This window comes from Oryzias latipes, chromosome 6 (assembly GCF_002234675.1).
Source record: "Oryzias latipes chromosome 6, ASM223467v1".
In the NCBI taxonomy this organism is placed as follows: Eukaryota; Metazoa; Chordata; class Actinopteri; order Beloniformes; family Adrianichthyidae; genus Oryzias; species Oryzias latipes.
Genome location: NC_019864.2, coordinates 17090090 through 17116980, shown reverse-complemented (window position 1 = coordinate 17116980; position 26891 = coordinate 17090090). Strand labels below are relative to the sequence as shown.

The following is a 26891-nucleotide window of genomic DNA, read 5'->3' as shown; positions in this document are numbered from 1 at the left end:
TAAAAAAATATTAATCATAATAAACCTTGCAATGAAATTACTCAAGATGCAAATGCAAGCCCACATTGATTTGCTCTACTATTCCTGTCATTTATTTAGATTTTTTTTGTAGTTTTAAAAATAAAATCAAAATGAAATCCTTAAAGAAAAAAAATCCTGCGTTATGTTCTATTTAGGTTTTGTGTTTTCCCATCAGTATCATTTAGACCAGGTTTTATTGGACAATTCCGCACAGCTTTTTTCTATTTTTCAACTAACCCTCAGCTCATTTAACAATCCATTCATTTGGTTCGTCTTTGTCAGGTTCTCTGTTTAACAGCCTTTAGTTGTCCTTCGTTTATAGTCATTACAATTTTTTTTGTTTAAATTCATTTTTGCTACCCCAACAAGTTCATGACTGTATTTAGATCCCTAAAGTCCCTTTCCAATCATTTTTTGATCTATTGTCAAAGTGTTCCCAGTGGTCTTTCAATTATGATTGTGCTGTTTTTAGCCAAAATCAAAAACGCTCTTTTTTTTAATGGCATTTTTGTCTTGTGCTTCTGATTCACACCAGTTAGAGAAAAGAAATGCTTTGAAATGTAATTTTAGCCTTAGTTTTCTTCATATATGTTTGCCACCATCAGAAAAATGCCACAAGAAAACGTTAAACACCCTAAAAACACAATTTTCATTAGAGTGAGCATTTTTTTATACCCAGTGGGCTTAGACAATTTTATATGGTTTCAGTTATTGTTTAATAAAAAAAAGATGTTTTGACATTTAAAGTTGTATCTTTATGACTTCATGTTCTGAACACAGCAATACACATCTGTGTTTGTGGTTATGGCCTTTTTCTGATGGCATTTAGTTACACGCCAACTCAAGAACAAGGTTAATAGCAACAGCATCCATCCACAAGCACACAATATTTAGATTTTAAAAGGCACATATTTACATACTGAGTGGTTTGTCATGTTGTTTGCTCATTTTTTATTTTAGCGTTTAATTTGTTTTAGTTCCACTGATCCTCCACATTATTCATTCACACATGACACTGAAGCCAAAATATGTATTGATGTCCATTCCTGCTACAGCTCAAACAAGGAGATGGCTTAATGCACACTCTTTATCATCTCGAGGGTTGTAACTTCAATTTTTCTAACCAAGAGTGACAGATGCGAACCATCCCGTTGAGCATAATTAATCTGTGTTTAAAGGAAGGGTCTGCCCATGGTGGAGACATAGCCCAAGGTTTGAAGGCCTGTGTCACAGGACTGCCTGTCTGGCCCCCATGCATCTCAGTGTAATTATCCCATTGCTGTGAATAATGGTACGAGGGGGATCCAAGAGATGCTTTGATAGAGATGAGATTAGTTTAATCAAGTGCATTGCGTGTGCTGGGCCACCAAATTTCATCATCGCCCCTCTCAAATGACCAGACCCTCACCCCACCTGCCGAAGCCCCGTTTACGCCTGCCACATTAGCCAGAAAAATTTATGACGTTGTTAGTTTTAAGTGCTGTCTCTGTTAGGACAATGCACATTCAAAGTAGAACAGTTTGGGGCAAAAGCATTTATATAAAACAATAAACCCTAATTCTTTAGGGTGAACTTTTTTTTGGTGGCCCATTCAGGATACCTTGTGCCATAATTCCAAATAAAACATGCTCAAATTTCTTTTTTTCCACTTTAGGACTGAAATTGATGCTTTTTGCACCCCACAAAAACTGAAACATTTTCAGATTCATTAAGAAGAAAAATTGTTGGTTAAGCAGCTTTGGTACCTCCCATCAGAAAGTCAAACAAGGGATCCATCATTGTTATGCGCGTTACCCCCTGTGAGGCACATTTTTATGTAAAGAGGGAAGAAAATCACAGGACACTCAGCTTTATATAAATAGAACTAAACATCTCAGGCGAAAGTGACAAACTCAGCATGCACCAAAGTTAACAGACTCCGGAGATGATTTTGGCCAAGTAAAATGGTAAACACAGGCGGAGAGCACGGCATCAGTTGCTGCAGCTGGTATGAGTCAGACGACAAAGCTCAGTGCCACCCGAGGACAGCAACTTTGCAAACAAAGCCTCAAGTCAAGTCCCTACTTTGACTTTCTCTAAGCTTAGTGTCAACACAGCTCTGTAGCCCCCTATATGCCAAAAGAAAATACCACTGTTGCAGCACAATTTGGAAGCCATTTATCAAGCAAGACACAGGATTAATTAAGCCTGAGGACTGAAATAGCCTCCCTTTTCACTCATCAAGGTGTACCCTTGGCATAGAGGTGGGGGCTCTGGTGTTGTTGGTAAGGTGTGCAGAGGGGGTGACAGTGATAGCACACCACAGGTTTACCCTGGGACACACCAAAAAGTGCCATGTAGATTATATCTTTAGGTTGGAAAGCAACTCCCGCTCATTTATTTTTGCTGTCTTGAAAAATAATCAGCAGGAAGGGAAACTTTACCGGAATATTTCACAAAAAACGTAAGTATTTGCAAACACTATTTGTCTATTTTACTATAAAACAACTTTTTCCCCCCCTGCAGATAGCCAACAGACATTACAGTTTTCTACTGTTGTTTTTAGCTAAGTACATTAATAATAAGACAAATTGCAACAGGGACACTAAAATGAAAGAACGTTCTCTTGTGTGTATTTTATATGTTATGATTGGCCTGCCAGAGATATGACACACATACGTTCATTAAACCACAACATCCTGTCCCTGACTGAAGAGGGTCATGCTTTTGATGAATGGACTGTGTAGCGCATGGCTTTAGGCTACAATTCAGCACCTCAAGAGGCAGAGGACGCAATTCTGGATGCGGAGAAGAAAGACAAGAAAGAGAGGTGGAAATGAGGAGGGGAGAGATGAATTTGGATTACCCTGGAGTTCTGTCTCCCCAGAGTCTTGCATCCAAGAAACATTATGAATCTAATGTGCCATTATTCTCTACCAACCCCCTAAGTCTAAAACATCTGTCCTTGGGGTGTCTCCGGTAATAGACAAGGGCTTTCGGACCCTTCGCTAAAACAAGATAGCAGCTTCTTCAAGAGCCCTTGACGTCCTGCCGACTTATTCTGCAAGTGTTTCCACAAAATCGACAATGCCTAGAGAGGATAGCAATCAGCAGGCAAGCTCCTGCAGAACATTTAAATTGCAGCGGTGGTGGCTTTTTCAGAAAAGTTTGACCTTTCCGAGAAGATTAGAGGAAGGCTTTACCTGACATAACAGTTACTAATGCAAAAAATCTAATGACCTTTGTTTTTTTATTACAAAAATTAGTTTATATTAGATATTACATAAATAGTGTATATATTAGAGTTCTAACATGTGAAAATAAGAAGACTGACTAATGACATGCCTATTTTATGTCTCATTTTTCTGTAATGCTAACAATTGAAAAGTTTTATGAAATTTAGAGTTATAAAAATGTGACAATTTTTCATTTTGTCTATAGACATAAATGGACAAGAAGGCAGAGATAGAACAAAATAAACTAGTGAAACATTCCTATCCATTTCAGACTTTTGCTTTTTCACAGTTTCGATAACAATAATGAAAACCTTTGCAGATAAGTGCTTGAAGGAGTTAATAATCTGACAAAAATTTGAATTTAGCCCTTGTGCGATCCTAGGCACTTTAACATTGGGAGTTGGGTCATCTAGACCCACTTGACAGTGCGCTGAACCTTTTTTCTTCAATGATTTGTGATCTTCACTGGTGTCCATGGATTACATGAAATCTTTCCACCTTTATCCACCTTTGTCATGGTAGGGAGAACACGTCAAAGTAAGGGTGGGGTCATCTAAGACAGTACAAGGGTTAACTTTTAAGGAAAAGCTAAAATAGAACCAAGAAACTAATTTAACCTCCTGACTATACAGAAAAAACATTTTGTCCAATCAAATCTTTTTTAAATCCACCAAAGAGCACAATTCCATAACCCCCCCCCCCACATTTGATATCACTGAAAAGCCCCAATTGTCCTCAGTAGATCCTAATAGATCCTAAAAGGATTTAATTCAGTAGAATGCAGTGGTTTGGAGATGTTCAGGTATAGAAATGTCCTCTATAGAAGACAAATTTACATTGCTGCTAGTCAGGAGGTAAAAAATTGGGAATTTTGTCTGATTATAAGACCTTTTCTTTTGAAACCTCACCTCAGGAACAATAATAACAAAAAATCTGTTAATATACAATTACACATGCAACATCTATTAATTTATTGTTATCATGAAATATCTACCGTCAATAGGTTGTAGTTAATGTGGTGTTTCTACTAATTGAATGATATTTCACCAAAGAAACAAAATATTTGTCTTTAGGGCTTTAAGGCCCAAAGCTCTGATTAGAAATGCATAATGCTCAATGAAAAGAATACATTTTGACTCATCAATTATTGAAAAGAGGAGGAAAAATTGTTATGAGCACTCATTAATTTAAGAGAAATAACAGCTCATTGGTATGCAGGACGGCATTGTAACAACTCTGCTATTAGAATCACCCTGGTCTTATCCCAAATGAGGCCATGCAGCCTTTTTGAGTAAAATATTTTGTCGCTACAAAGATTATATACGGAACAGATGGCTGAAGCTGCCCCTTTCAATTCAGTTTCTATTGAGCAATTAAAAGTTTCTTCCTGTTTTTCTCCTTCCTCCCCACCCCCAAAGTACAGATTGCAAACATGACAAGAGGTCAAATATCTGCAAGGGAAAAAGGAGAGGAACAACTGTTCCACCAAGCTGCTTTGGTCACAGCTGGTGTACACACGGACGAGTATTCACCTGAACGAGGACTGATAATCACCCCGCACCGAAAGTGAATAATTAGTGCAATAATTACCAGGCTTAAAAGAAGCTGCTCGCTGCCCTCTCTCGCAGTGCCATCCAGAATAACAGGTGTTCCCAGTGCCTCGAAGGGACAGAGATTAAAGATTATTTCGTTATCCTGGGTCTCCTTCGGGCACAACTGTCTTGTGTTTTATCCTGTCAACCGCAGCAAGACTCGTGTGGGGGCTCATTTTCCTCTGGCTTGGCAGTTTTGGGAGCCGGGCGTTTGACAAAGAGTGAATGTTGTTTAATCTGGGACTATGAGGTGTCCTTGAGCATCCTGGATGTTTTCACATGTCCTGCAGCTTCATGGAGTAAAGCAGCAATCATGTTTTTATTTTTTTGATACAATGTAAAGTGATGTTAAAAATATGTATTTTTATTTTTGCCAGATTTATTATAAACTTAAGAAATGTAATAGCCCCACTCCATCCATTCCTCCAATAGTGACCAACAAATTGATACCTCTAATTTTCTGTCAAATTCTGCTAAAAAAAATTAAACTGGTGGATGTGTTCTATGTTTTGACTAAAGCAATAAAGCAAGTGAGCCTAAGGGTGTTTGTTCTTGTAAGAATTACTTAAAGACTTGTCAAGATGCCACAATTCAAGCTTGGGCTCCCAGGCTCTTTTGGTGTTGGTTATTCAGACTTCCTGTGTGTTTTTGAAATTGCTACAGCAGGTGCAACACACATTTAGAAGCCAGCACATTCCATGTTTGTTTCTCATGCCTAAAGTGTATTTTTTTGTGTTTTTATCTGAGAAAATTGTGAAAAGCTTCTGAAAGTAGTCTGTAAAAGGTCAACATATTTTCGGAAACACACCTGGAGCTGTTGTGGCACGTGGTTTTTGCTCTACACAAAAGGAATCTGCCACAGAAATAACCGTTTAAAGGAAGATTCCTGCTGCTTTCATTCAGCGGTGACTGGAATATCTGAATGTCTATTCAAAATCAAGATGAATGTGTGGTTGAAGAAGACATTGGTTGAATATAGTATCAGCGTGACATGCTGCACTTCATCTTTTGCACTGCCCTGTTGTCTTATAATGTTATACCATTAGTTTCCCTGACATTGATTTAGCATTCAGCCATCTTCCCCATTGACCTGTGCTGTGTTTAAAAGTAACCTTCTTTTAGCCCTACCCATCATCCGTCACCTTTGAGCTGTCAAGCACACACAAATTGAACACAGCCTACCATGGCCACCTGACAGCAAGACACAGAGGGCTACCAAGCAGAGACATGGAAATCAGCTGCATCTATCACATTAACGTGGTCTGGGAAGGTTAGCGATATGTTCCTGAAAGATTACCGCCTCTAATTTCTTCGGGGAGCGTGGGACCTTGGTTCTGCTGCCAAGTCGGCTTTTCAGGTCAGGGCTCCCTGAATGTTAACTAAAACCCGCAGGAGCAGGTCAGCAGGCAGGCCAAGGGACCAGAGGAAAACCTGGCCCTCCTCTCGGACTGGCAGACAGGAAGTCGTGCAGAAGGTTGCCATTTATCTATGGCACAGTCCTAATGATCCATTCAAGTCAATGTCTGCAGTTAAATAAAAAGGCTATCTAGACATTACTCCCTTGTCGTTACAGAAAAATAAAATTCTGAATACCACCAAACAGCTGCTCCACTGTCAGTTTGATGTTCTCATAAACTACAAGTTGTTTTCTTTAACTTTCTTTAATTATTTTTGGTTCTTTTTTACTTTAACCCAAATTTATAAAGTATTTTTAGTTACTATTTTTATTCCCTTTGTCGCAAGCAGGCCATACCCTGGACAATAAAATAAAATATTTGAATTTATGAAAGGTCTGTTCCTAAACGTTTATTTCCCCATTGTGTGTGGAGAGATGTTAAAAATGTGACAAAAATGATACAAAAAATACTTTGGAATCAGCTCATTTTTGTGTTTGTACAATTTTATTATCAAACTGAATTTTTTAGACACATCTGTGGACAACAAACCCAATAAATCAGGATTTTTCTGCTACGATGCACACTAAAAAGTGAGTCATAATCTGATTTAACTAAGCATTTATTAATCAGTCACAAAGAATTTGTATAAATCTAACTGTATGTGATTGTTCTTTTTAGTCTTAGGAAAAAGACAAATATTGTTTGTAATAAATAAATATTTTCAGTAATAAAATATAATTCATCTCCGCGCTATTTAATTTACTTAAGCTTACAATGCAATGGCCACTTAGGAAATGCTTCACATTTTGGCAATAAAGAAGACTCAGGGGAACAAAGCTTTGCAAGTTATTTATGCAGTCTAGTATTCTCAGATGTTCGCAGAAAATGCACAGAAGTCCAGCAAAGCTGTTTTGTGTTCCTGCTTCTTTTAGTACATGCACAGCAGAGATAACAGTGTCATTTCATACACACATTCTCTTTTTGTTCAACAAATGTATTTGTTTGTTTCTAAATTAGTGGCATAACTTACTAAAGTTGAGTTCTATACAAAGTAATTCTATTTTATATTATAGTACTGTCAAATATTAGATGGCAAACCAGACTAAATTTCCTTGTTTTCCATAGTCAGTGAACTGCATCTTAATGGTTTCACTTGCATTCACTGAATCATGCCGTTAGATTCTATTTTTCATGCCTTTATGCTTCTCTGAGCTAAATGAGGCTTGAACACCAAGAGGATCTGTCATGGTTAACTGTATGGTTTTGTGCCAAAGGTCACTGCTGTTTTTAAAGGGTTAATATGAAATACTCAGAGACAAGAGGACCCATGCATATGGATGGCAGTATATATTCCCCTGTGCCAAAAACAAGGCAGAAGATTTTTCTTCTTTGGACAACTGTGAAAGTTCCAAAATCACAAACCGAGGTTTTGTCTTGACAGATTCAGGACAGAATCAAAAACCAAGTTGACTAAAATTTTTCAGATCTCATATGTATCTGCAACAGCATAAACTGCAGATTTTCTTTCAGCTTCCTCTCTTGCCAACATCTCTTTTTACACTTACAATCCATGGGATCAATCACCCCCCTCCAATGAAGGAAATACTGATTATTAACAGTTAAAGTAGTAAAGCCGGATGCTTAAGGCCATGAAAACACTGGGAAGGCAAAAGCTCCTTATGCAGAGAGCTGTGCTACAAATCAGCAAACGCAACCCAAACAACCATCACTTTATGGGAAAATGAGCAAACACTTTTCATCCCTATGACATGAAAGGCTCTATTCCAACATGCAGTGAAACAATAAAATATTGAAACATCTATGAAACATAAAAAGTGAGTTCTTGCTACATCTGTCTCTTGCTAATTGAGTTGCTACCAAGAATGCTAGCACTCTGGAGAATAATTTGTCAGTGCAAAACATGGAATGGACCAATTTATTGGTTGCTGCAGGCTGCAGAGTTCCAACGGTCTTTGATCAACCTTTTTTAGGTCAGTATCTCTCGAAATACAGAGAGGAGAATTACACACCAGACAAAATATTTCATCTTTTTTAAAAGACAAGGAAAAAGTGTTTTCTAGCTCCACTGTTTGGCTGTAATTGTGAATAAATTGTTCAGCAAGCTCACAGCCAGAAAGAGAAAATAAAGGTTTTTTTTCTGTACAATATTTATTGTTTTGTGTGGATGGAAGCTTTTACATGTGAAGCAAAATGAGTAATTATAAGTTTTAGTTCTCTCCTCACTCCCTGCATGTACTGACAGTAGGCTTCTCTGACTCACTAAGTTAAAAAGTGCTTCAAAGATTGGTTGACAGGTTGATTGGATTTTGACATTTTTCGGCAGGCATTTTGACAAGACATGCAATATATCATGTCTAATGTGATGTTATATTTTGCTCCGCTAATACAGCATCTTCTTTTTGGATCTATTTTTCAAAATCCTTATGTAATTTATTACTCGTCATTGCAAAAAAAGGGTAAAAACTTCTTAAAATTAGAATAGAATGTCTTTAAATAAGCACAACAATTATCTGTCAATGGGGTAAGAAAATTATATTACCAAAAATTGATTTTTTTGGAAAGAAATTCTAGCCACTAAGACAGTTTTATAAACTAGGACTATTTTGAAAAACTTTCTTATTAAGAACATTTTCTTGCAGAAAATAAGACAATTTTTCATTGAAAAAGGAGTCTTTTTCTATGTGATTTTTTCAAAATCACATCAGAAGGTTTTTATTAACATCTCAATACAGTTTTTCAACATGGAAAATTTGCACATTGCATTTATTCTGGTACTTTTCCAAAAAATCACCCATTTCGCAATCAAAATCCAAGGAAATGTCAACCCAGCATGAGGAGAAATAAACGCAATAGCTTATAAGGATTCATTCAACATATTAGGTCTATTGTACAATATTTAAGTGGCTGCAATTTATTACATTTTAACTGTCAAAATATGCTTTTTGCGTATTCACAGATGACTTTTTGTGACAAAAGTCGCGCCACTATGAGTGATGATGATCAGTGGTTTGTCAGTCTGTTGTCAAACTACTCAAAATAGTATCAGTTATTGCCACTTGTGATGGAAATGCAAAGCAAAAGAGAATAGAGCAAAGCCATCAACACGGACTGAAAAAACAAACTGGACTGCAATGGATTACTGTGCACAAGATCTTCTTTTTCTTATTAAGCACATTTTGTGATGAAAAGGGCTGAAAGTTTTCATGCTGGTCATCATCCCATTTATAAATGGTCCCTGGGTCACAAGGCTGAGAACAGTAGTCAGGTTGGCGATAAAATGAACATTTTTAGAGGTACCTTTAAACTGCTGAATTGCTTTAATTAATCAGGAAATCGTACACTCAGTGGAGGTATATTCTCCTGTGTCCCCTTGAAATGCTGCCTCAACACCAAGCCATCACATTAACGGTCTCCACCCAAATGAATTTATATGTAAATTCCATAATATTCCTTTCAGAGACAAACTGCGCTCCTCACTTAAATTCTTGTCTCAAAATTTTGCAAAAATGCCGCATAGTGCAGTTTGGCAGAAAGAAAGCACTTTGCTTCATAACCACAAATAAAAAAACAAACAAAACAAACCAGATACATCAAAACCAGACATCTGATAAAAAGCCTTTAGAGATAACCAAAAGAAATATATGCCTCCAATGTATTTTAGCCACAACAAGAACAACAAAAAACCATTTTTGCTTTAAATGTATCTGAGCTCCATAATGGAGAGTTCATGTGATTTATTTTTCTGAAAACATTTCAACAAGCCCTCTAGATAAGGTACCAGGTTGTGCAGTTGGCTACATCATTAGCTCACACATACAGGGTCTCAAAGGACCTTTAATTTGAGTAGGAAAAGTCTGTTCCGTTGCTATGAGGTTAAAGAGTGGGTGACAAGTGAAGAAAATCAAGGCGGAATGCATTAATTAGGTAGACCTAAAAGCATATTTATCAAAGGCTAAGCCATGTGGGAATTATCTCAGAAAGAATCTAATAAAGACAAGACAGGTTAATAGAATAAAAGGCCTTGAATAAAATGTGTGCTTATAGATGAAAAAAAGCAAGTGTGGACGAACTCTTAGGTTGTACAGATTAAGACGACTCCTGGCAACACGGATGACCTTCATGTGGTTTGACAGAGACAATTGTCTTCTAATGTTCACTCTGATTAGAATGTCAAAGCCCCTGACTTTATTCATCTTGGTATTATTCCATTTAAAAATTGGCCAATATTTGTTCATAGAGCAAAGGCTGATTATAGGAACATGAATATGCTGATATCAAAAATAAATATTTAATGAAAACCCATGATCAGAAAAAAGCGGCGACCCATGACGGAAATAAACAGACTCCAGCTGAATCGTCTAAATGGTGTCAATCATGTGTGAATGGGGAAGGCTTTGTTCCTGGGCAGCGATGACTTACGGTCCCTCGGTGGCAATTGAGACAGACGGGCTGATTGAGAGAGCTTAACTTTATGATGGAGCCGTGGAACGGCTAACAGGATGTGATGGCTCGCGTCCGTCGATTTAAACTGGGAAATAAAGCTGCTGGGCCCAGCTGCTTGGCCATTATTCACAGAGGTAATGATATCTGTCTGGCTTGGAAGTAAGAGATAGTTTGTGCACAGGTTAGTAAGGGTATCACTAGCAAAGTTGTACTTAAACAGCAACTTAAAATTTTCCTTCATTTGTAAATAAATATAATATGCAGACAAATAATCATAAACTCTAAAAAAACAAAGAAAGGATAAAAAAGCCTTTACTTCTAAAATGTATCATTTCTTAGGTTTTAGAACATATTTTTTTCACTAATTTTATTTATTTAGTTTGTAACCCACACAACGTTCAGGGTAGACTTTAGTCAATTCATGTGGAGGCGTTACATTCAGAGGACTAAAAGATCTAGCACCACTCCATTATCTTCATCAAGATAATTAATCAATTCAGTGTGCACATCCAAGTCTCTGAGGCATCTTTGAGATAATGGTTCTCACTGACTTGAATAATTATTTGTTTGCTGATTTAATTATTTTCACATTTGGAAAACAAATGAATGTGTGCTGGTAAAAGGTTCTTGTGTTTCCGTGTTAGAAGATTTACAAAAAGAAACAAAGCCCAACATCTTAAAGCAAATGTTAGCAGGCTTGAACAATAACAATACTTATTATGTAAGCTCAACTTTTCTGTTCATTGCAGGTTGCTCTTGTAAAAAGCTAGCAGCAATGCAAATCTGAATTTTCATGATCACACTTTCAGTGTCCTGACTTTACAACTTCTACACTGTTGTTGAACTTCCCATTTCAGACCATCGCAAGCGCGACGGAGACCTTGCAGCTGCAGCAACAACTAGCTGAAATTACGAGGGGCAATTTAATGGCACACACTACTATTTATCATGCTGTTTTAAATGTTTTGCTCATTTGTTTCCATTAAATATTTTATCTACCCTTTAATATTCATTTAACTTCCTCTTTAAATTTTTCACCAGTCTCTTTGCCGTTTCTTATCTCCATGCCTCCCTTTTAGGCTTTGCAATCATAAATAATTATTCATCTACATCCAGAAAGAGATTGCATAAAACATGCACACGAGTTCTTTTTGTCTTTTCTCATTAGTGATATACTTCGGGTAGCCTAAATACTTCCTGCTGTACCCCACTTATGGAAATTGGTTGGAGAACCCTCCTAATGATTATGATTTGCAAATAAGAAACAACCTTTGTTTCTGTTTCTAACATCCATCCTTCCTTTCATAATAAAATAAAAGGGGTCTGCTCAAGGTCTGCAGTCCCATTACTTTAAAAGAAATGTTTTTTAATGCGTCCTGAAGAAAGTCGTGCAGCTCTAGCTTTTTGTGTTCAAACCAAAGTCAAGTTGTGATTTATTTATGTATTTGTTTTTTGTGTTTTGATGTAGATACTTTTAATGATTATCTGTAATTCCATTACCACCTCAAATATTAAGTCTTATGATGGGACCCAGCAATGAAATAATATATATAATGTTACATCTAACGTTACTGGTAAATATGCAAAATATGCTGGTGCTAATTATGATTTTGTGACAGTTATTGATGATATAAATAACACAAAAAACAATTTTTTAAACAGTATTTGCTTTTCTGCATTTACACATCTTTGATTTTCTCTAATTGCAGACTTTATTTAAACAAATACTTTAAAAACAATCAAATAAAATAAAATGTAAGCATATGAAAATGTCTAATTTCTTTCTTTCCAAAGGAACAAAACAGCATAGTAGGAAAACATAACACTCTTAATAAGAACTCTTAACATTTTCAGTGTGTTGTTACATATTTTAGCCACAATACTATTACAGAATTAGCATAAAAGTATAATCTTGCTTACCAAATTGTGGCATTTTTCTGCACAGTTGGTGTATTTGTCCTAATTTCTCTGGCTGTTTTATCTTAAATCAAGATGAAATAATAACCTTGACTCAAAACGCAAAGGAAACAAACTCTTACTTTGTCTGGATTACCCCTTTGGATTTAAGGTTTAATGATCTTGCAGAGTAAATAGCAATGTGTTAATTAAAACCTAGACTGAAAAATCCTCCTGCTCATGAACGAAACATGAACCAGGTTAAATAATTATATTAGATTAAGTTAAATTAACTTTTCTTGTCACATAAAAGTTTAAAGATTAAATTATTAATTACACTAAAGGAACAGAGCAGGGTTTTTTTTTAACTTTGGCTGTCCTATACCTTTTTGATTATTCATTTTAAAAATGTTACAACATCTGAATGAATTAAAAGAACATTTTTTCCTGATAAATTAAGATTCAATGAGTTTCTTACATAACACTTGCATTGGATATTTTTTCTTTTTCCCTCCAAACTCCTGTTATAGATTATCTTATTCCGCCACCTAGTGGCAAAGGTGGACCACTGCCAAAAAAGAAGCAGACTTCGTTGATGAAAAATGAGGTTTTTTTTTATTTAATTCTAAATTCTCAGTTTTAATGTTATAATACAATAAAAATGTAGACTTTACAACCTTTTTTTTATTTTGAAAATCGTTTGTGCAAATACTGTAGTTGAATATAATTTCATGCAAATTTATATTTGAATTCATTTCCTTTATTATTTATGGATTCAATTAAAGCTTTTCAAGCTTAATTTTTTAATGTAGTTAAAGCAGTATTTACACCTGAGTGATGTGCTGACTTTATTTTGGCTAACTTTGAATATTATTTTGTCTGCAATATCTCTTTGGTTTTGTTATTTTTTAAGAGCTAATACATTTCCATTAAACTCTATTCATTTTAAAAAATTCATTAAAAAAATTAAGAAAGATTTGTTCAGAAAACCGCACAACTTTGATATTATCCCCAAAAAAGCACTGGAAACATCATATTGTAGATTTGTAGATTTTAGAGATTTCTTTCAGGCACAGGAGTTATGAGACTGTAATTAAGAAAAGAAAAATGCCCAAGCTTCTTTTAAACCTTAAAAGGGTGCACAGTTTTACATCAAAACAATAAACCTATGAAGTAGTTCAAAAGAGCAGCTTTAGTCGTTGGCTAAACCTGGTAACGTATACCCGATTCTTAGGTCAATTTAAAACAAACAAAAAAAGGCCCCTCTCACCCTCCGCGAGTGGTTTCTCCTCCAAGCTCGGGTCCTCTACCAGAGGCCTGGGAGCTTGAGGGTCCTGCACAGTATCCTAACTGTTCCTAACACTGTGCTTTTCTGGACTGAGAGGTCTGAGGTCTTTCCAGGTATCTGTTGTAGCCACTCGTCCAGCTTGGGGGTTACTGCCCCGAGTGCTCCAATTACCACAGGCACCACTGTCACCTTCACTTTCCATGCTTTCTCCAGTTCTTCTCTGAGTCCCTGGTATTTCTCCAGTTTCTCATGTTCGTTCTTCCTGATGTTCCCATCGCTTGGCACTGCCACATCCACCACAACGGCTTTCCTCTGTTCTTTATCCACCACAATCTGTTAGTTAGTTTGCCATTACCATCCTGGATCTGGAAGTACCACAGGATCTTGGCTGTTCTTTTGTCTGATTTTGGTTTCCCAAATTCTAACTGTCAGTCATGAAGAAAACTCCAGTGCTGAATTTATATATACCGCAAATTTATCGTTATCGCGAAATCAAGCTGTGCAATATGCATACCGCAAAAGACGGCAAAAATTGCTATAAATGATTACCTTAAATGTGTTAAAACAAACTCATGGCAGCTTGAAATATTGAACAAATGAAATAAATCCCTTTATGCATTTAACCAATCAGAAGGACCCGTTTATATTGTTGATCAATCAGATGAGCCCTTTTATGTTTGATGTTTGCCTCCTACGTCGACAAGGGTCATTTGGAGTATAATTTTTAAACTGTTGCAGTGAAATGGAAATTATGTTTTTGGTTTTTTTGCTATTTGTTTATATACCGCAAATTATATCGTTATCGCAATATTAATTACCAATATCGCATATCGCGAGTTTTCCTCATATCATGCAGCCCTACCAAGGATCCAAAAAAAGTATTGTGAAATAGCCAGAAGTTAAAAAAAAGGTAACAAAAAACAAACACAAAACAAAGATTAAATGTCTGAAGTGATCTAAACTAATCAACATTTCATAAACAAAAGCATAAACAAAAATGTCATAAATGGAAATGTATTATATAAAATTAGGAATATATCCCTTCAAATAACAAAGCAGATGCATTCCTAAAAAACAAACTGACAGAGGGTCACCAGAAGACAACAACCAAATCTTTATTTTATTGTATTTTGGGTTGGTTGTTTTAATTTTTTGGGTAATATTTATTCATGCAAAAAGTTTTCAAAATTAGGTTTGTAGTTTGATCATCTACTTTTATGAATATGAACTCTTCCACACACACACTATTTGTGCCCTGGGACCGTCCTTTTCTTCACATCCGCCCCTGGTGTCTGCCAGTTATGGCTAGTTAAATGAACTGACGCAGGTTGTATACACTATTGCAGTAAACCGTGCGAATGTGTCGTATTTAGTTACTGAGTTGATTTATTGCATTGTATTTTTTTTTTTTTTTTTTTTGTCGTATCTGTAGCACTGTGATAACACGCTGCCTAAGGTTATGTAGCTTAGTTAGTGTAGCTGAAAAGCTATCTGACATTAGTTCCGTCCGCAGCAGAGAGTTGCATTGTGACTTGGAGGAAGGAAGGAAACGGAGAAAAGTTGGTTCGCTGCGTACAACTCACTGCCTTTCGTGAAGAAGGTAGCACAGTTTTGGACTCTCATATTCACACCGTGACGCATTTAGGAACGGTGACTAAAGCTTGGTACCCTCTGTGATATTTCACAATGTTGAGTTTGTTAGATATGTCGTCGCTTATTATAGCTAGGTGTTAGCAACAGGACTTTTTCGGTTAGCTGCGCCGTAGACGAGAGCTCAGCTAGCCAAAAAGCTACAAACTTGGGAGGAAGTCGCGTAAATTCTGGTCTAGCTTGTTAATGATTGAGGAACCGGGCTGATTGGGGGTTTCAAACACTCAGTCAACCTGACCAAGTACTAGTTTGGCCAGATATTTACCTCATGGCATCGGAAGTGATAGAAGGTGAAGCGGTGTTGACGGGTTTGACTGATATTAATTTGAACAATAGCAGCCCAGATGTAGTCACACCCAGCAGAAGTTCCGAAAACATGGACAATAGGGAGACGTCTAGCCCGTCATCTTCCGGAGTGTCGGGAGATGACGAGGATTTAAACGAGTTACAGACAAGTGCAGCCTCTGTTGTTGAAAATGACAAAGAGTCGGGAGAAAGTCCAACCAAAACAAAAGAAGTGTCGCAGAAACGGACGGGTAATGTGCAGATACAGCCGGCAGGAAGGATGGTCTCTACCCCAGTAACCCTTCACCAGTCACCGTTAACTCCTGAACCCACTGGAAGGTCTGTATTTTTCCTGTTTGGGGTATGTAGTTGCCAACTTTGGGTCGAGTTTACACTATTTCTGAACTTACTAACTGACTTGCTTTTTGTGTGTCAGCTGCTGATAATATTCAACTAACTTTTTTTGTTTTTACCTAAGTTCATCATCAGTTACTTCAAGTCAAAAAAGAGAAACGCATTAAGATTCCTCACAAAAACACACAGTATACTCTACAACTGAAGGCAATAACCAGAATACAGAACAAACCTTTATGACTTCTTTGCTTTTCAAACTTAGTTGCTCCAATGCTGTGGCTTTGACAGTCATTAGGGATGCAACGCTTCATTTAAACAATGATTTGATTCATAGCATAATTTGTCGTTACTGATATGATTAATAGTTTATATTGGTTCATTTTGAAGAGACGATTCACTGACCTAATATCAATCCTTGACATCTTCATCTTCAGCCAAAATTTCCTCCAGTGTGACTCAGAGATGAATAGCTGGCTACTGAACAGTGCACATGCAGTTTTCCAGATTCCTTGTATTTCTTGCAAGATAATCAAGTGTAAATGCAATATGTGTACAAACAAACAAGTAAACTAGAATTAATGGCAAATCTATTCACATTTTAGTTTCCATAAGTGCCGCCCACCGTTTTTTTTTTCACATCAAAATAATCCAAAAGGGGAAAATTATTAGAGCATTCTACCACACTGTATGGCTTTACACGACTTTGTAAACGGAAAGTTTTTCCACACATTTGCAGCAAAGAAATGATGGCTTGATCATTTTTTGCCGCCATCACGTTTGTTGTACGCTGTGATGGACTTGGTCGCGTTTTTACTTTGTAGTTAAATAAACCTACCGTGTCTCAATCCAAAGGGTATTTTACTATATTAATAATCGATTTATTTCATTTTGAAACAATTATGGTATAGGTGATTTGCCTCAAATAGATCGATCTGCTTGGATATTACAATTCATTGATTAAGTCAATTATTGTTACACCTCTAACTATCATAGCTTCCCATAATTGAAATAAGATTTTTACAAAAACAAAAAGCTTTAGCAGAGACAAGAGCTTTAATTATTTGCTAAAAGGCTCCAACTTAATTTCTAGTTTTGTCCCTGGATGTAGAATTTTAGTGCAGAAAACAAAACAATTGTACCTTTTGCAGTGAAGCACCACTAAAATAACCATTTTAATTATAACATCAGAAATTAACGAGTAACATTTTAAAGATAAAGTAACTGTGAAGTAGATTGTTTTTTCACACTTATTTATCTTTGCTTTAATGGAATACTCTGAAAAATTCATGTCTTCAAAAGAATATTTAAAAGCATTTATCTATGTACTTTACTTGAGTCAGCTAAATCTGTATGTTAGCACTGCATGATCCATGTTTTCATTTTCTAAACATTTATTTTTTTCACGTTAGTATTTGTAATGATCCTAATGTGTTCCCACTCATTTTTGTGATTTGTGTGATTAAATTATGTTTGTTCATATGTATTTTTTCTATTGAAATGTGCTGCCTGTTGGCCAGGACTCCCTTGGAAAAGAGGTTTTTAATCTCTATGGAAATTTCCTGGTTAAATAAAAGTTAAATTAAAAATATTAAAAGGCCTGTGCCATTTGCATTAGTAAATTAAAAATAAGTTTGTTGCACACATGCAGAGATGAGCTATTCTGAGAGATCAGTGTGTCACCCAGTCACAGATACAATAGGCAGCTTTAGTTGTGGTTCATAAACTAATCTCTTAACTAAAGCTCACAGGTTTTCATGAATAAATAGAGCTGATTTTAAAGTAAACTACAAGCTTGAGCATCCGAGCTGATTTTGGAGACTGTAAATTTTATTGTGTTTAAAAAAAGTAATTGACAGAGTTTCTAAGTCTGACAAAATGTCATTAAACATTTTATCTTTGACTAATTTATTGTTATGGTCAGAAAACAAATGCTGCTGACAGAAAAAAAGAAAGCTTTCATTCATTTTTAACTTCTATTTTTCAATCTATTTATGATCTTTCATTCTGAGGAGTAGAATCAAGAGTTTAATGTATGTGATTTAGGGAGAATATTTACCTCATATTCTCTTAAATTGTTTAATTTAAAGTTAAAATAGTCAGAATTGCCTCTGATTGACATGATTTAAACATATGTCATTCGAGGGCTAGGTTGATGAAATCGATGAATCATTTGGTGTCTAAAGGACCGGTTTTTGCTCAAATCTTCTTAGATAAAGTGTAATGCTAAAGCGCGAGCTCCACCTAGTGGCCAAACTGAAACGCCCTCCAGGAGAGGCAGAACAGAATAATCTGCACATTTTTGTTGGAGCTTCTTCTTTTTACAATCTTACAGTATGTGAACTGTATCAGATTAATATGTGACTAAAGTATCTTTAAAACACACATATGTAATTGTATTTCTATGCAAATATGTCTATATGTGTAAACTGTAAATTCAAAATTGAATCGAATTGAAACGAGTGAATCGAAAGAATTGAAGAAACCGTGAATTGGTTTGATCTACCCTCTAGTGAATCAAATCAATTCTGGAAATTATTGGTGATACCCAGCCCTATGTCATTCATTTGCCATTTTGCTGACTTTTTCTTTGAATCTTCTGCTTTTGTAGTCTTGAGCGTCAAGAGTCGGTCACCACAACAGAGGCCCGTTTAAGAATGGAAGGAGTTGAACTGAAGGAAGAGTGGCAAGATGAGGATTTTCCACGGTACTGTGTCAACCGTGCATGTGTCATGGCATAGCCATACATTTGCATTGCGTTATTGTTGTTGGAACTTCATCAATCATGCAAATCCTGAAACGAGGTTCTCTTTGGAAAACTAGGCCTCTCCCAGAGGAAGAGGAGCTGGAAGAGGAGCTTTTTGCGGGAGCCTCAGAAGAAAGAGATCCTGGTAAATTAAAGGCCGAGCTGCATCTTCCGTTTACTGCACATGCAGAAGAGAATGTTAACAAATTGTTCATTTTCAGCTTTTTCTTTACTCTCACATTAGCTTAAAAGAAAAAGGAAATATAAAGAGGAACTTGAATCTGCATGTAAATGTAATAAAAGATTCTTTAACAGTCCCCAAATATTAATGCATGTCTTCCATTTCAGGCTATACAGTGAAGCACGACAAGAAACCACGGAAAAGACTTTCTGCTCCTACAATCAACCTTGCACTTGACCGCAGTGAAGGTTCCATCCTGTCCGATGAGCTGGACGAAAGCACAGAGCTGGACCTGGACGACATCGACACGCCGTCCGACAACAGCAATGAGTTTGAATGGGAAGGTGAGCGGTTTGATCCTCATCAAAGCAACAGAAACATCTCGGTTTTAGCATTTTCACAGATTTGAAGTCCCGCCTGCAAAAAGTCTAAACATCTGTCCTATCTTTTAAGATTGACCTTGTAGATAAAATGCAAGCAATCTTCAAGAACCAGGAGAAATCCAGGAATCTAATTTTAACTAGTTATGTTAAAAACCTGACGTCTAAAGGGGTTAATGATCAACACGTGCAAATGCTAGTTCAATTTCTCTGTGCATTTTATTTTCCTGTGTTTGTTAGGATTGTTTTCTGTGTAGCACACCCCTTTTTTTTTAAACATGTATTGTTAAAAACTGCTGTGTTTATGTGTTTCCACCCTGCTGCCTTTCTTTTTTATCTTGGAAGAATTCTTTCCCTTTTCTGCCTGGAAACAGGCTTCAGACCAGCAACAGGTTTCTTTCCTCCTCGTGGTAAGGTTTCCTGAACAGCCTTCTTTATTGTGACAAACCCCCAAGTCAATCAACTCCTGATCATGTCCTTCAGATCATTTCAAACTTATTTATTTTTTAATTGACTTTTCTTTGTCATATAGTTTTACTGGTGATGGAGCTGCTCTTATAATGATATTTATATTTTAAATATTTATGGTTGTACATAATCAAGTACTTATGTTGAATGTTGTCAGAAGGAAGTATTCACCATTTCTTTCAAAACTGAAGCTTTGCTAAAATGATGCAACTCAATGTAAAACATTTTGATTTGATGAACGTTTGCATTCACTGGTTTTGCATGAATGCTGCATGCTGCCTATTATAGTCATTGAAGGGGTTCACTTTTTCCATCAAGTTGTATATTTTTTATTCTTAAAAATCATGATTTTAAAATGTTTTAACCACTTTTTTGTCTTTTTAAAAGAATCCAGCTTTACGTCAGCCAAACTTCAGATTAGATCTTTTGAGATATTTCAAGTTTTTTCTTAAGTATGAAATGTTGCATATAGAAATGTGTATTTATTTATTTTAGTGCCCCCCCCCACACACACACATTTTTGACATAATACATGTTTTGAACGGTTTGCCATAAAGCTTGTTTATTCCTTTCATTCATCTTTGTTTTCCATTTCTTAAAATGAGAAGTAAAATTGAGTCATGGAATTCCAAATATGATTGTTTTAAATCAGATCAAAGCACACCGCCATAATGCTCCAGATTCAAACCAATAAACTGTTTGTTGCATGGGATTCAAACATTCCAAATATCATCTCTGAATCAATTTTTAACACATCTGATCAGAATTTGGTTTTGCTCGGGTGCAGCTGTTTGCTTCAAAAGCCTCTTTCTCGTCTCAGATGATCTTCCCAAGCCCAAAGCTACAGAGCTGCTTCAGAAAGGCGTTCAATCCGTTCCAGAGTTCTCAGCCTCTGAGGAGCGCGAGGAAGGTCGGCGCTGGAGAGTGTTCCGGATTGGAGACCAAGATCACAGGGTGGATATGAAAGCCATTGAACCTTACAAAAGAGTTATCAGCCATGGAGGTCAGTGGTGTTCCTGTACGATCTACCCGAGCAGAAAGCCGCACTGACTTTTGTCTTTTTGACTGTTGAATTCACAGGATAAATGTGTGATTAGACCTCAGTCTGAGCTCTGAAATGATAAAACGTTAGCCTTTCTCCGTGAAAGTACGGGTTCGAATGCTAAAACCTTTTTTCATTTTTCTCCACAGGTTACTATGGGGACGGTTTGAATGCCATAATTGTGTTTGCTGTTTGCTTCATGCCGGAGAGTAATCAGCCAAATTACAGATCCATCATGGACAATTTATTTAAGTGAGTCTTCATTTGAGTCTCTATTGGATCGGGTACATTAGAGGAGCACTAATGAGGAGTTTCTACCACAGGTATGTCATTGGAACACTGGAGCTCCTGGTTGCTGAGAACTATATGATTGTGTATTTAAACGGGGCCACTTCACGGAAAAAGATGCCGACCGTCGGCTGGCTCCGAAAGTGTTATCAACAGATTGACAGGAGGTCAGTCTTTGACCGCAATTCTGAAAATGGAGAGAAACGAACAGATTTTGCTGTAAGGTAAATCCCATTACTTTGTACTTTGTACAGATTACGGAAGAACCTTAAGTCTTTGATAATCGTGCACCCCTCGTGGTTCATCCGCACCCTCTTGGCAATCACTAAACCTTTCATAAGGTATTTCTTTTTTAATATTAATGGAGCAACAGTTGTCTTTTTCTCAATGTGGTTGTCTTACATAATTTTTTTTTTTACAGCTCTAAATTTACCCAGAAAATCAAGTATGTTTACAGCTTGACGGACCTTGCTGAACTTGTCCCGATGGAGTATGTGTCAATACCAGATTGTATCAAACAGTAAGTAGCATGTTTTTCCAAAAAATGACAGGCTTTTAGTACGTTAAAGTCAAGACAGCAGGAAAATGTAGGTGTAGACTAATTCATTTAAGAGACGATTCATTTTTTTATGCAATTAATTAATTAATTGTGACCTGTAATTATTAATCACAATTATTCTTTACTCAATAATTGCTTTAAAAAGCCACACACTGGGAGCAATGTAAGAGACATTTTCAGGTGTGTTCAAATAAAAAACATCCATCCAAGTAAACAGTTACAACAGAGAACATGGCAATTGTTTAAGATTTGAAATTAGATAAACATGATTTTTTTTTTTTTTAAGACGCGCTAATTTGACTGTAATCAATTGCAAATTGCACGATAATGTGACATCCCTACTTTAAACAAATTTCTATTGTTGATTCAAAGCAAAACTTCAGCAGAAGTAAAAAAAAATGTTTCATTGGCTCTGCTCTTTTTGGGCCCATGTTTATTTCCAAAACATTTCTTTTGAGTTTTAATTGGCAGTGAGAGTCCAGGTGTGATCCTTCAAACTCCTTGAATAGACAGTTCGGACTTCATCCGCCGGTTGTGACCATATCTACTAGATACAGTCCACTGAGTTGCAGTCTTCTGTGCGAGTTACTCTTGGGGAACTATAACTAATGTAGCCTAAATCATTTTAAATGAAAGGGACAGTTATCACGTCTCAGGGGGCCGGGATGAAATTAAATCCTCAGATGAGAGGTGCATGCTTTGACCTAAAACAGAACCATTACCATAAAAAAGAGAATTAAAAGCAAAGTTCCTTTATCATTCTGACTCAGATGATCTTAAGACAATAAGGCACAGACAAAATGTACCGTAATAAAAACAGTCCTGCGTAAAGCTCCGTACACAGGGCGTGTGATCCACCTTCAGTAATGTGCTCTCTCAGCCTGTCATTGTGGCCCCGTGACAGACTGGCGACCTGTCCAGGATGTCCCCTGCCTTGGCCCGCAAGTGGCTGAGATAGGCTCCAGCAGCTCTGTGACACCGAAAGGGACAAAACGGATTAAAAGATGAATGAATGAGCCTGAAACCCTCATCTGCACCTTTACACAGACTTAACATCTAAAGTGGTCACTTGAATGCGTGTTGTGTATGCAGCTGAACAGTTTTTGCCCTTCAGAACATTTTCCATCAATGTTTTTAAAGGCAGTACACCACCTCAACCTAACACATTTAGGAAGAAGTGTCTGCTCTGTTGAATTTGCTGTTAGTTGTCATGTTTCATGTGCTTAACCCAGTCTCCCTGCCCCCTCCTAAAGGTTTGATGCTGAAAAAAATAGGAAAAACCCAAAAAGGTATTGGCACTTTCTTCAAGGGTTGGTCACTGCATCCTTTTTATTTTTTATGGAACTAACAATTAGAGAATCTGGTAGCTTTCAGAGATGCACTAAGGCACCCGCTCTTCATAGATTTAGGATTTATTGAGTTTGTTTTGCATTCTCTCCAGTTCAACAGACATTTTTTTTCCAGGAAAACAAATTGTTGTTGTCTAGTCCAATTCTGCAATATTCCCATAAAAAATCTTTCTACTTCAAAAAAGCATTTGGTGTAAAACCCACTTATGAAGCTTTTAGTACAATCTTTCTCAGTGATGTTGATCATTTGGTGGAATCTGGATTGTAGGCAATGAAACAGGCCTAGCGTGGCTAGCATTTGTTAGGTCCGTCAAGTCTGTTTAACTGAACAGATTAAGACGGAAAGGAAGGAAGTATCTCATCTGAGTCACTGTGGTGTGCGTGTTTGCACTGCTGCACATTCACCTTCATCTTCTCTTACAGTAATGTCCATTAACCATCCCTCACTGAACACCACCCAACCTGTTTACTCCCCTGTGCATGACTTGCTCCACTGCTTTTCCCTGCCGATGTTTGATGATTGTTAGAGGTCTTTAGCTGGGTGGGCACATCGATAATAAATATCAGGTACATTAAACTTGTCACTTTTGGGATCTTCACTGTGTGTGTTATCAGCGTATTAAGGCATGAATTCGCTCAACTTTCTGGCATTTGACAACAAAAGTGCATGAGTTTTTAGTACACTTTCTGTGTGCAGACGCGACATGTGACAGACGGTAAACTAGCAGGAACAAATATTCATTTAGTGTCTTCAGCAGAACTGTATTGATATTCCTGCTCTTCAGACCCATCATGAGGTTGTTGTAAAGTTCTTATCAGACACCCATCTCAACCTTTAAAGGTGTGGATCAGTTTAGGAGTCAAGGTTCATTGAAAGTGGGGTAACCCAATACACCTAACGATACACCACCAATACACCCCCTGACGACTGTAAATGAGAAGTGTCCTGATTACTGGATCTGTTTTGCAGAATCGACCAGGAAATGCACAGCAAAGTAGGGATTGCTGCCTCTGCTGCTCCGAAGTGACTCTGCAAGACGTGCAAAAAACGTTGGGAACTGCAGTCGCATCCATGTTTTTCTTCAGAATGATCTGTAAACGCATCTTGCATCATGAAAGTGGCTTTTTGAAGATTTCCTGCCTGTTACATCATCATGTCTTTTTTTTTGGGCTGTATGTTTGTATCAAGCCGTTTAATGCTCTGTTTTTTGGAATGTTTTTAATCCTTTTATTTACCCCCGTCTGTTATGTCACCTTTGGGTTATTGGTGTTCATTCGTTTCTGTTGTATCTTCACCGCTAAAGTCACTCTGTTACAAGTGGTTAATGCATGTTCTGCTTTATTACATTTAAATATATATATTTATATTCAAATGGTGTCAAAGGAGAGAGATTAATATATTTGTATGGTCTGCTTTTTAAATGGAATTTTAGGTCTCTGAGTCGTAGAGTTTCATAGAAAGCCTTTTGAATGGACCTTTTTTGCCAGTGCCTACTGCTGACGATCTCAAATCGTGCCTGGAGAAAATAACCTTTTTTTTTTTTTGGGGCCACATTTTAGTCAAAACGTCGTTATGCCACTTTTCTCATCAATGGTCACAAGTATGTTGCGTATGGAACTGGACATAAAAGCAGAAATCTTCAAACCAAACCAGCATGTCATGCACATTCCTGGCCAACAAAAGGAGTCCGACAACAAATTACAGGACTTCCTGATTGTAACCGTGTTCTTGAATGCGCCCTCTAGTGGTGGATGGGTATTTGTGAGCACAATCTCGTCATTATTTTTACCAAAGTAAAGACAATAAGTCACATCTCTGTTTTGAATTTTTATTTCGTTTACTGAAAATTTAAGATACAAAAAGAATTTTAATGAAAATGTATTGAAAAGCTGTATCCACCAAATGAATGTGCGTAATCACATTTAATGCCTGATATTTTAAAAGGTCAAAATGCCTTCATTTTAAGCACAATAGGAGGAAAACAAAAGTATATAACTCAAAACTACAAATATGTGGTTTTTAAATGTTACATTGCCATTCATAAACATCTCAACATTTTTAGCATTACCAAAACAGAAATATTATAGTTTATACATTTCAAGACTTTTGTTTTTTATTGCATCAGGGTGGAGTGAGAAAACAGCTGCTCCAAAGATCACAGCCAAGATAAAAACAAATAGATGAATAAGCTAAAATAAAGTATAGATACGAAGAATGATTTTAATTTTTACTGATTTCAAAATTCACATGTGGTTTGAATCTCCCAGGATAGACATGGGGTCGTGACCTAAAGCTTTAGAACGAAGAATTGACTCCATACATCTGATGGCAATATCATCCACCTCTGGATCAAACTTGTTGGCAAAGAGGTGGTGTGTCTGGAGAAGCCACAGGAGGTCCCCGACTCCATAAACGCACACCGCTCGCCGGTAGGTCCCGGTGCATGGGGGATAAGGGGCTCCTTTTCTCACATCTCCTGTATGATAAACCCACTTCACCGCTCGGGCAAATGCCAGCATGTCTGATGTATCATACTTGCTGTTGAAAGGCAGAGATCCAGGAACTTGTGGCATCCTCTGTAAAGTCGCCCACAGGTGTTCATCGGGGCTGTATGTGTCCTTTTCCCAGTCAATCAACCGCTGAGCTTCTTCGTCCTTCATCAGGTGCTTCACAAACGCTCTCGACACTATAAAGTAGGCATTACCTGAATACATGGGGCTGCTGATTGGTGGGGGGCTCTTCTTCACCCCTGTCCTGATAACAGATGTGTCTGTGACGTTGTGGTGATACTCCCACCGTCCTTTCTTATAGTCATTGGTAACCTCAGTTTCCATGCTGTTTCTGCCATTGAGGAGTTTCAGAGCAGACACCATCTCTCTGTTGGTTTTGATTGGGAAGTCTGTGCCACAGGTGTTCAGCAGGTACTTCCAGGGAACGTCAGAATTCAGGAGGTCTTTCATGCAGTTCAAATCTGCCTGCACTCTGGACCATGAGGCATACACAACTCTTTCTAACTTGCTGGCTATGAATATATTGGGAAAGCAGGAAACAATTCTCTTAACTGCAGTTTGATACTCCGGAGAGGATTTCTGGTCCACATGTACACAATAGACGTTCTGAGGAGCATAGATGGCTCTTAAGAGTCGCTCAAACATCTCAATCTTCTCATGGATCACCATTGAATATGCAATGGGAAATTTTTTTTCCTCCTCACTAAGAGGTTCTGTGATGAAACCTCTCTTTGCAATGAAAGCTGGACAGTCCTTTGTTGCATTCAGGTAAAACTCTTCAGACAAAAGACTTTTTCTTTCTCTGGATACTAAAAGTAAGTCCAGTTCAGGGTTTTGGCTGCCCACATTTCCAGTCAAGATGGCCAAGCAGGCAGGCAGGTCAGCCAGGAACTGCTGTGAAGTTTTGGGACCAGATGAGGGCTGCTTTTTAGAATCCCATTTCCCCCCCAAAAAATAAAGGAATCCAGCAATTAAAATGAGGATAATCCATATTTCCATGGGTTTTCTGCGAGACATTTCCTTGATTTGACTGACATCAGATTTGTGACTCCGTCCTCAGAGCAGCTTGGTCTCTGAAGGACGGGCAGCAACACTTCATTAAATAAATGAACCTGGAACCCTCGGAGGTGTGTCTTACGAAAACACAAAAGGAGGATCCTTCTTGGAAGCTACAGCTTTTCCAAAAAGGACCTGACAAATGACATATC

General features: G+C 37.2%; 2 protein-coding genes across 5 annotated transcripts; one reads left to right on the top strand and one right to left on the bottom strand.

Moving 5' to 3' along the window:
• Window positions 1–15263: 15263 nt before the first annotated feature.
• Window positions 15264–24985, top strand: bnip2 (BCL2 interacting protein 2). Of its 4 annotated transcripts, none has more exons than XM_011476112.2 (11): window positions 15264–16147; window positions 18771–18866; window positions 18983–19050; window positions 19254–19430; window positions 20755–20937; window positions 21126–21228; window positions 21300–21431; window positions 21519–21605; window positions 21686–21784; window positions 23077–23112; window positions 24143–24985. In XM_011476112.2, the coding sequence occupies exons 1-11, from the start codon at window positions 15792–15794 to the stop codon at window positions 24198–24200; spliced, it is 1395 nt and encodes a 464-aa protein (XP_011474414.1). In that variant the 5' UTR covers window positions 15264–15791; the 3' UTR covers window positions 24201–24985. The 4 variants fall into 4 exon arrangements, 3 of the variants coding, with proteins under 3 accessions (XP_011474414.1, XP_023811565.1, XP_004069684.1); XR_002290410.2 differs by lacking the exon at window positions 23077–23112 and adding an exon at window positions 23596–23739 and having other exon boundaries at window positions 15266–16147; XM_004069636.3 differs by lacking the exon at window positions 23077–23112 and having other exon boundaries at window positions 15269–16147.
• A 2-nt stretch (window positions 24986–24987) lies between these two features.
• Window positions 24988–26843, bottom strand: gcnt3 (glucosaminyl (N-acetyl) transferase 3, mucin type). Its single transcript, XM_004070005.3, has one exon. It carries the CDS (start codon window positions 26698–26700, stop codon window positions 25417–25419), a length of 1284 nt encoding a protein of 427 aa, XP_004070053.1. The 5' UTR covers window positions 26701–26843; the 3' UTR covers window positions 24988–25416.
• Window positions 26844–26891: the final 48 nt, after the last annotated feature.